The sequence below is a fragment of the Gastrolobium bilobum genome, unplaced genomic scaffold (assembly GCF_033153095.1).
Source record: "Gastrolobium bilobum isolate Gb01-03AN ecotype WA unplaced genomic scaffold, APGP_CSIRO_Gbil_v1 utg998577, whole genome shotgun sequence".
In the NCBI taxonomy this organism is placed as follows: Eukaryota; Viridiplantae; Streptophyta; class Magnoliopsida; order Fabales; family Fabaceae; genus Gastrolobium; species Gastrolobium bilobum.
In genome coordinates, this window is record NW_026895952.1 from 1 (window position 1) to 9,906 (window position 9,906).

At 33.5% G+C, this 9,906-nt stretch overlaps 2 protein-coding genes across 2 annotated transcripts; both read right to left on the minus strand.

The window, feature by feature from the left end:
• Window positions 1–1,221: 1,221 nt before the first annotated feature.
• On the minus strand, window positions 1,222–3,648 carry LOC133296943 (serine/threonine-protein kinase PEPKR2-like). The gene is made up of 4 exons (XM_061495988.1): window positions 3,348–3,648; window positions 2,546–2,842; window positions 1,835–2,143; window positions 1,222–1,400 (listed from the first exon to the last, which is right to left on the minus strand). The coding sequence occupies exons 1-4, from the start codon at window positions 3,646–3,648 to the stop codon at window positions 1,222–1,224; spliced, it is 1,086 nt and encodes a 361-aa protein (XP_061351972.1).
• A 1,974-nt stretch (window positions 3,649–5,622) lies between these two features.
• LOC133296942 (serine/threonine-protein kinase PEPKR2-like) lies at window positions 5,623–9,648 on the minus strand. The gene is made up of 4 exons (XM_061495986.1): window positions 9,061–9,648; window positions 7,350–7,954; window positions 6,555–6,850; window positions 5,623–6,151 (listed from the first exon to the last, which is right to left on the minus strand). Exons 1-4 carry the CDS (start codon window positions 9,646–9,648, stop codon window positions 5,802–5,804), a joined length of 1,839 nt encoding a protein of 612 aa, XP_061351970.1. The 3' UTR covers window positions 5,623–5,801.
• Window positions 9,649–9,906: the final 258 nt, after the last annotated feature.

Sequence of the window (9,906 nt, forward strand, 5' to 3'; positions counted from 1 at the left end):
TGAAGAGAGAAAAACCCATCCAAAGAGGCCCTAATAATTTTTTAATGACATGGAAGAAAATGAGAAAAAAAAGATTAAAAAAAAGATGATGCTAATTTTTTTAATTTTTTATTTCTATTATTTTAGTTCCTTTATTTTTTTTTCTCTTCAGTCAATTGATAAAAGATTTGAAACTTTAAAAACTTTCTTCCCTTTTCTCCCCTCAATCCAAAGATAAGGTTAAATTATAGAGAATTTAATTAAAATATATCATTTGTCCTCTCTTTATTGACAAAACTATTTATGTCTAAAAGGACATAATTTACGTCCTTTAAAAGGACACACTAAATCCCTCTCTTTTTTCCTGATTTGATCGGAATACTTTGAGCCATGAGAGTAAAAATGAGGGCAAAAGTTCATGAATCAATTTTATTAGTAAATTATGTTTAAGATATATCCATGAAATTTTTATTCTTATTTTACCATAATACATAGTTGACTCAAAGCAAAAGTAGAGTAAACACTTATACCTCGATACCGGAGTTGTTAAATTGAGTCATGACTTATCAATTAATCTGGTTTAAGTTACCAAAATTCAATCCATATTAATTTACTTTTCTCTCAACTTGTAATGAGCTAACCAGAAACTTTGGGTTTAAACATTTTTAAATTCACAATTTTCATGAATTACTAATTGTTTTGATTATATTTATAAAAATTATGAATTCAGTTTGGTGATTGGTTATGTTTTGATGATTTTTACTACAATCTAGAAGTAATTTATTATGATTACATATTTTTCTATTCTTTTAACTAATAATAAACAAATTTGTTTAACATTAATTTCAATCTAGCATTTTATGAGCCAATCCTAATCATCATGACTCATGAGAGATCTAAATAATAAATTACCCTCTTCGTTAAAAAAATATTCCAAAGCATATGCACCTTTTCTTTCTTTTTCCGAGCATATGATTCACTAGGGTTGTTCGCGGTCTGGATTGGATCGATTTTGGAAGCAAAATTCATCCGATCCAATCCCTTCGTTTTGATCATATAATCATCCCTTCGGTTTTGATTTGTTTTCAAATCCGATCCGATCCGATCCAATCCAATTTTTTTCGGTTTGGATTGAATTATCTAATGTTTCCTTTTTCAACTATACCCTCTTCCTAAATATGTTCCTACCTATTATCTAGATTACCCCTTAAACTCACCTTAACAGATAAAGAATCTCAACTTTTATAGCCTTTCAAAATCTATCCCCCGGTAGTTAAGATTCGCCTCTTCTAAACACAAGTAGCTGTACTTTTTTTTCCTTTTTTTTTCAGTGAAAATAAGCAAGCAGCTGTCAACTCCATTTTCAAAGTAAACGCCATTGCTATATATAATTGACTCAAGGTCAAACTCCTCGCTACCATCTGTACAAAAAAGTATGTCTTGAAATACAAATTGCCAACACTAAATAAGTACACATGCAGCGCGTTATGGGAGGGATAACATACGCTTATGCACTCATGGTTTCAGATTAAAATCTTCCAAAAAAACATATGAGTAGGGTCAAGTTTTCACGGAAGTGAAATCATAGCATTCTATTTATCATGCTCCAGCAAGAGCAAAAACATGCAGTGACACACTAATATCATATTCACAGGTTCTGTACAACTAGCTGAGTTTTCTCAGTAATCATTATTTAGAGGAAAAAAATGTAATCCACTTTTGCCAACTGTAGAATGTGTTGGGCAAAGTATACTATAAAACCCCAGCTAAAGCAGCAGAGATAGTTGGTTATGGGGTGTCAACCTGTCAGTAGGTCAAAATGCTTTACAGAGGTTAGCCCTCATGTTAGATAAACCTTGCTGATGAATTGGAACTGCCCACAACTTGCTCCTCTTTGGTTCAGATATCCTTACATGTGAAATTGCATTGGCAAGTGCATCAATCCACACACAAACATTATGATATTCTGAATTACAACTTTCAGATGATGAAGAAAGGCTTGAAACCTCATTAAGGAACCCATCATCCATCCTGTTTCTTCCTAACCTAGGTTCAGGTGCAGCAACAAAGTTGTGGCAAGCAGCTCCATTTTGGTGCTTCAACTTTGATTCAACGGGAAGGATCTTCAATGTACGTTCTGTGTAGAAAGATATCCATGGATGTCCTGAAATTGAACCACATAATATTAATTTAACATGCAAACAATCGAACAGTTCTTAAAACTTAAAAGTACTGTCATTTTATTTCCTGTTTAAAAACATTAGGGAGAAAAAGAGAGCCTTAACTACATAGAAGAACACATAATAAAAACTAACAAAAGTATGTGAGAATTAACAGATTCCCACCACTGTTATCCCAACCAAAACAAGGCAATCCTTCTAATTATTAAGAATTCATGTGAAAGGCAAAGATACTTTTCAACAAAACTTGGAAATTTCTAATTTTAATTATTTCAAGATTAAAAAACAAAAAATCAGACCAAATACAACTAGTCTTTGGTGTATTCATCATTGAGGAAGAGAGATAAAGCACGCTACAAAACATTAATAATCTACCATAAACTTACTAAGTACTTCATCAGCTGTTATCCTTGCTGAAATATCCCTTGTCAGCATTCTCCCAACAAGATCTCGTGCAGGTTTAGATATTGATTCCCACATCCCGGTTTGGAACTCTAGCTTGGAATTCTTAATAGCCTCAAAAACTGCTTCTTGTGAATCCCCTTTAAATGGAAGAAAACCAATCAACAGAGCATGCAGGAGCACTCCAGCACTCCATATATCCGCCTTTTCTGAGTATCTACCCAACAACACTTCTGGTGCAACATATGCAGGGCTCCCAACCAAACCCGTCAAGTTCTGACCTGCAATGCAAATTTCTAGACAATGAGGCTATGCATAAATTACTCATGTATGCATGTATGTATCTTTTACTTATGTGTGTGTATTTATATATATGTCAATTGAATTACTGATATTTTTAAATGCTTAAAAATTAAACAAAGTGACCTTAGAGTATGAATGGTTAGCTTCAAACTATTATAAGCATTTTCTCTAGGACCTCTTATTCTTAGACCGCTAGCAAATTTAATTGAATACTGAACATAGTAAACTTAAGGGAGATGACCATCTGAACTATCCAATTTTTACTTCTATGTACAGGGTAACATTTGTGAAGTACAATTCAATTGAAAGCTCATCATGATGAACTTCTTCAAACTTGCCTAGACATTTTTTATTAACAGAATGACTAGGATGGAATTTTACACAAGGCAGGTTGTGTAAGGATTCTATTCATAGAAGTTAGCACATATATATACCATAGGATAACAAAAAAAGAAGATCATCCAAACAGGTTTAACATATTACCCTTAGAAATTCTCATGGCCAGGCCAAAATCAGCAAGCTTTATTTCCCCCGAAGCAGTAAGCAGAATATTCTCAGGCTTGATATCTCTGTGCACAACTCCCATATCATGACAATACTTGATGACCAACATCACTTCCTTAAGTATATTAGCAGCCCGCTGTTCAGAACAAGTGCCCTCCCTAAACATCTGGTCGACAAGTTTTCCCCCAGAGCACAATTCCATCACCAGATGAGAGCAATCAGCTTCCTCATACACTGCCAGCAGAGTCACAACCCCAGGATGCCCAGACAAGTGCTGCATTATCTCCACCTCCCTGTAAACAGTCTCATCCCCCAGAATAAGTGATTGTTTGTTATATTTTATTTATTTTAGAAGTACTTTTTATAAAAGTTAATGTTATTTAGATTTTTAAAAAATATTTTGTTTTTGAAAAAATATTTGTGTTTTAACTTATGTTATTTTTAGAAGCTAAAATTTTTATTTAAAAAAAAAAAGATTTTTAACTTTTTTTTATGACTTTTACTCTTTTTAAAAGTAGACGTCCAAACATATTTCTCCCATACATGCTTTTTTTTTTCCTGAAGTAAAACAACTTTTGAAGAGAGAAAAACCCATCTAAAGAGGCCCTAATAATTTTTTAATGACATGGAAGAAAATGAGAGAAAAGATTAAAAAAAAAAGATGACGCTAATTTTTTTAATTTTTTATTTCTATTATTTTAGTTCCTTTATTTTTTTTTCTCTTCAGTCAATTGATAAAAGATTTGAAACTTTAAAAACTTTCTTCCCTTGTCTCCCCTCAATCCAAATATAAGGTTAAATTATAGAGAATCATCCCATTCTTCTAATAAAAACAAAAAGAGAATTATCTCGTATTTTAATTAAAATATATCATTTGTCCTCTCTTTATTGACAAAACTATTTATGTCTAAAAGGACATATTTACGTCCTTTAAAAGGACACACTAAATCCCTCTCTTTTTTCCTGATTTGATCGGAATACTTTGAGCCATGAGAGTAAAAATGAGGGCAAAAATTCATGAATCAATTTTATTAGTAAATTATGTTTAAGATATATCCATGAAATTTTTATTCTTATTTTACCACAATACATAGTTGACTCAAAGCGAAAGGAGGGTAAACACTTATACCTCGATACCGGAGTTGTTAAATTGATACCGGAGTTGTTAAATTGAGTCATGACTTATCAATTAATCTGGTTTAAGTTACCAAAATTCAATCCATATTAATTTACTTTTCTCTCAACTTGTAATGAGCTAACCAGAAACTTTGGGTTTAAACTTTTTTAAATTCACAATTTTCATGAATTACTAATTGTTTTGATTATATTTATAAAAATTATTAATTCAGTTTGGTGATGGGTTATGTTTTGATGATTTTTACTACAATCTAGAATTAATTTATTATGATTACATATTTTTCTATTCTTTTAACTAATAATAAACAAATTTGTTTAACATTAATTTCAATCTAGCATTTTATGAGCCAATCCTAATCATCATGACTCATGAGAGATCTAAATAATAAATTACCTCCTTCGTTAAAAAAATATTCCAAAGCATATGCACATTTTCTTTCTTTTTTCGAGCATATGATTCACTAGGGGTGTTCGCGGTCTGGATTGGATCGATTTTGGAAGCAAAATTCATCCGATCCAATCCCTTCGGTTTAATCATATAATCATGCATTCGATTTTAATTTGTTTTCAAATCCGATCCGATCCGATCCGATCCAATCCAATTTTTTTCGGTTTGGATTGAATTATCTAATGTTTCCTTTTTCAGCTATACCCTCTTCCTAAATATGTTCCTACCTATTATCTCGATTACCCCTTAACCTCACCTTAACAGATAAAGAATCTAAATTTTATAGCCTTTCAAAATCTATCCCCTGGTAGTTAAGATTCGCCTCTTCTAAACACAAGTAGAAGTACTTTTTTTTCCTTTTTTTTCAGTGAAAATAAGCAAGCAGCTGTCAACTCCATTTTCAAAGTAAACGCCATTGCTATATATAATTGACTCAAGGTCAAACTCCTCGCTACCATCTGTACAAAAAAGTATGTCTTGAAATACAAATTGCCAACACTAAATAAGTACACATGCAGCGTTATGGGAGGGATAACATACGCTTATGCACTCATGGTTTCGGATTAAAATCTTCCAAAAAAACATATGACTAGGTCAAGTTTTCACTGAAGTGAAATCATAGCATTCTATTTATCATGCTCCAGCAAGAGCAAAAACATGCAGTGACACACTAATATCATATTCACAGGTTCTGTACAACTAGCTGAGTTTTCTCAGTAATCATTATTTAGAGGAAAAAAATGTAATCCACTTTTGCCAACTGTAGAATGTGTTGGGCAAAGTATACTATAAAACCCCAGCTAAAGCAGCAGAGATAGTGGTTTATGGGGTGTCAACCTGTCAGTAGGTCAAAATGCTTTACAGAGGTTAGCCCTCATGTTATATAAACCTTGCTGATGAATTGGAACTGCCCACAACTTGCTCCTCTTTGGTTCAGATATCCTTACATGTGAAATTGCATTGGCAAGTGCATCAATCCACACACAAACATCATGATATTCTGAATTGCAACTTTCAGATGATGAAGAAAGGCTTGAAACCTCATTAAGGAACCCATCATCCATCCTGTTTCTTCCTAACCTAGGTTCAGGTGCAGCAACAAAGTTGTGGCAAGCAGCTCCATTTTGGTGCTTCAACTTTGATTCAACGGGCAGGATCTTCAATGTACGTTCTGTGTAGAAAGATATCCATGGATGTCCTGAAATTGAACCACATAATATTAATTTAACATGCAAACAATCGAACAGTTCTTAAAACTTAAAAGTACTGTCATTTTATTTCCTGTTTAAAAACATTAGGGAGAAAAAGAGAGCCTCAACCACATAGAAGAACACATAATAAAAACTAACAAAAGTATGTGAGAATTAACAGATTCCCACCACTGTTATCCCAACCAAAACAAGGCAATCCTTCTAATTATTAAGAATTCATGTGAAAGGCAAAGATACTTTTCAACAAAACTTGGAAATTTCTAATTTTAATTATTTCAAGATTAAAAAACAAAAAATCAGACCAAATACAACTAGTCTTTGGTGTATTCATCATTGAAGGAAGAGAGATAAAGCACGCTACAAAACATTAATAATCTACCATAAACTTACTAAGTACTTCATCAGCTGTTATCCTTGCTGAAATATCCCTTGTCAGCATTCTCCCAACAAGATCTCGTGCAGGTTTAGATATTGATTCCCACATCCCGGTTTGGAACTCTAGCTTGGAATTCTTAATAGCCTCAAAAACTGCTTCTTGTGAATCCCCTTTAAATGGAAGAACACCAACCAACAGAGCATGCAGGAGCACTCCAGCACTCCATATATCCGCCTTTTCTGAGTATCTACCCAACAACACTTCTGGTGCAACATATGCAGGGCTCCCAGCCAAACCCGTCAAGTTCTGACTTGCAATGCAAATTTCTAGACAATGAGGCTATGCATAAATTACTCATGTATGCATGTATGTATCTTTTACTTATGTGTGTGTATTTATATATATGTCAATTGAATTACTGATATTTTTAAATGCTTAAAAATTAAACAAAGTGACCTTAGAGTATGAATGGTTAGCTTCAAACTATTATAAGCATTTTCTCTAGGACCTCTTATTCTTAGACCGCTAGCAAATTTAATTGAATACTGAACATAGTAAACTTAAGGGAGATGACCATTTGAACTCTCCAATTTTTACTCCTATGTACAGGGTAACATTAGTAAAGTACAATTCAGTTGAAAGCTCATCATGATGATCTTCTTCAAACTTGCCTAGACATTTTTTATTAACAGAATGACTAGGATGGAATTTTACACAAGGAAGGTTGTGTAAGGATTCTATTCATAGAAGTTAGCACATATATATACCATAGGATAACAAAAAAAGAAGATCATCCAAACAGGTTTAACATATTACCCTTAGAAATTCTCATGGCCAGGCCAAAATCAGCAAGCTTTATTTCCCCCGAAGCAGTAAGCAGAATATTCTCAGGCTTGATATCTCTGTGCACAACTCCCATATCATGACAATACTTGATGACCAACATCACTTCCTTAAGTATATTAGCAGCCCGCTGTTCAGAACAAGGGCCCTCCCTAAACATCTGGTCGACAAGTCTTCCCCCAGAGCACAATTCCATCACCAGATGAGAGCAATCAGCTTCCTCATACACTGCCAGCAGAGTCACAACCCCAGGATGCCCAGACAAGTGCTGCATTATCTCCACCTCCCTGTAAACAGTCTCATCCCCCTTCTTCAGAGTCTTACACGCATACTCCGCGCCGCCAACAAGAGACCTACACAACGAAACAGATCCATACTTTCCTTGCCCGATCCTCACCCCAGTAACATAATCATCTTCAATCTTGTTCTTCCTCCCCATCTGGGTAGCCACGTCAATGCAACCTATCTTCCTCTTTAGGCCTCTTCCCGCGGTCATCAGAGACAATGTCCCACAAGGAGGAGCAGTGGCAAAACCCGCCACCCTACTCTTGTAGGAACCAACTGAGTCTATCTTAAATAGAAATTAAGACTACCACTCGTCAGATTAGGTTTTGGCCTAAATACGTTAAGTTTATATAAAATATTTTGAACTTGGTTTGACCTATTAATTTGGTGTACTCTACATTATAGGTTTGGTCTTGTCTATATTTAAAAATTGTTTTCTAAACAAGTTTTTTTTGAGGTCCAAGCCTATTTTATTTTACTAAATATATTAGCTAGGTCAAACCTAACCTACTTAGACCGAATTATAAACACTTAATAGACCATTTGATCCATTTAAATCCCTACATGGAAGTTATGTGTGAGGAAGAACTTGCAATTTGTGTGTTAACAATATTGAGCTTGGAAAATTTCACACGGCAAAATAATGTATCGATTATGTATAAATTATAATCTGTATATATTTGTTAGTTGTGGTTATGATGACTGAAGTTACTGTTTAGACCTTATAATTACTTCTTCATGAATCATGATATTTTTAATTAATTGTCATTTTTTCAAAAATATGCTTAGCGATATATTTTTATTTATTTTAAATAATTCATATTTCTATCATCGATTCATACTCTCAATCCAAAACATATAATTGAAAATATTATATTCAACTGTAAAATTATTATTATTATTGAGGTAAAAAGTTTTGGGCGACCTTTGGAGGATAGTAGCCTCATTAAACTATGATGAATATGTAAGTATTTTATTTGAAAATGGTAATTAGCGAAATGAATATAATGTTGATCATCTCAAAATAATTTACTTCTTAAGAATAGTATTGTAACCGAGGGCATATCAAACAAATGGCATAGCGTGTGCCGGAACAAAATTTTGACGTGCATAATCACACCAGATGTTTTATGTACTCTAAAATCAACGGCAAATTGAGAGTACTAACTTGGTTAGGATGGAGAAAAAAAGGTTATAGCGAATTGAGAAGCGGAGAAAGTTATATTTATTATTATTTTAGACTTATCACTCTTATTATTTGATTGGTTATTGTTATATCAATTTGAAATCAATAATAAAAAAATAGAAAGAAAAAAAAAACTATTGCTGATTTCGACTTTGATAAATAATTAGATAGTAAGGGTGGTACGTCTAAAATATAATAAATATAACCGCCCCAACTGAGAGGCTTGATAGTCCATTGTTCTTTATAAACTCAGATCTCTGACTAGCTGTAGGAATTGGATAATCAGCAGGTAGAAGCCGGTAGCTGGGAGTGCAACGTTTACAGTCACTGAGGTCAAGTTCTTGAATGGATTTTCCCATGTACTCCTTCTCCCTGTATCTTTCCTTCTCTTTAGCTCCATCCATCTCACGCTTCTGCTCTTTGTCTTTGTCTTTGTCCTCCAACTTTGATGATCTTAGTGACTTTTTACTCATGACACCAGCAAGGAACCCATCAATATTTTCCAAACACTCCAGGAAATCATTGAATTCCACCATAAGATCAAGATGCTTTCCAAGTAAATCGGTTACCAAATTTTGCAATTCATTCCTTTTTATTATTTCACTGACGAAAAAATTATAAAGGCACTTCAAGAAAGCTTGGTAGTCATCAGCACTGTTCAACTTCTCCTTAACTTTCTCAAAGAAACTGAATGCTTGACTATACATGTTCTTTAAGGTATCCTTGTCTTCCTTAGAAGAAAGCTGAAGCCAACCCAAAACCTTCAGCTTTCTTGACAGATTTCTTTTTCTCATGAAAGCGCTGCAAGTTCAAATCCCTGCTGTTATTATTTTATATTGACAAAAATCTCACATGAGTCTTTACAATATTATTATTTTTTATTCTATAAATAATGTTCGCCCATCTAAATGTGACAACGCCTAACTCACCAGGTATTGTAAGCGAGTTAGGTAACGTGACATTATGAACAAAAATTTACAAAATGTGACATTCAGATAATTTTTTACAAAAAATGTGGCACTTTAATCGTTGTCCATCAAAGAATCCTATAA

What these genes read in the sequence shown, in the direction of transcription:
- LOC133296943 (XM_061495988.1), bottom strand. Translation starts at nt 3,648, where the DNA reads ATGCAGCACTTGTCTGGGCATCCTGGGGTTGTGACTCTGCTGGCAGTG. An exon ending in GGCCATGAGAATTTCTAAGG is followed by an intron (nt 2,843 to 3,347) that starts GTAATATGTTAA and finishes TTTGCATTGCAG; the next exon opens with GTCAGAACTTGACGGGTTTG. An exon ending in AGTTCCAATTCATCAGCAAG is followed by an intron (nt 1,401 to 1,834) that starts GTTTATCTAACA and finishes TTTTTTGTACAG; the next exon opens with ATGGTAGCGAGGAGTTTGAC.
- LOC133296942 (XM_061495986.1), bottom strand. Translation starts at nt 9,648, where the DNA reads ATGAGAAAAAGAAATCTGTCAAGAAAGCTGAAGGTTTTGGGTTGGCTT. An exon ending in AGAATTTCTAAGGGTAATAT is followed by an intron (nt 6,851 to 7,349) that starts GTTAAACCTGTT and finishes TTGCATTGCAAG; the next exon opens with TCAGAACTTGACGGGTTTGG. An exon ending in AACAGCTGATGAAGTACTTA is followed by an intron (nt 6,152 to 6,554) that starts GTAAGTTTATGG and finishes GTTCAATTTCAG; the next exon opens with GACATCCATGGATATCTTTC.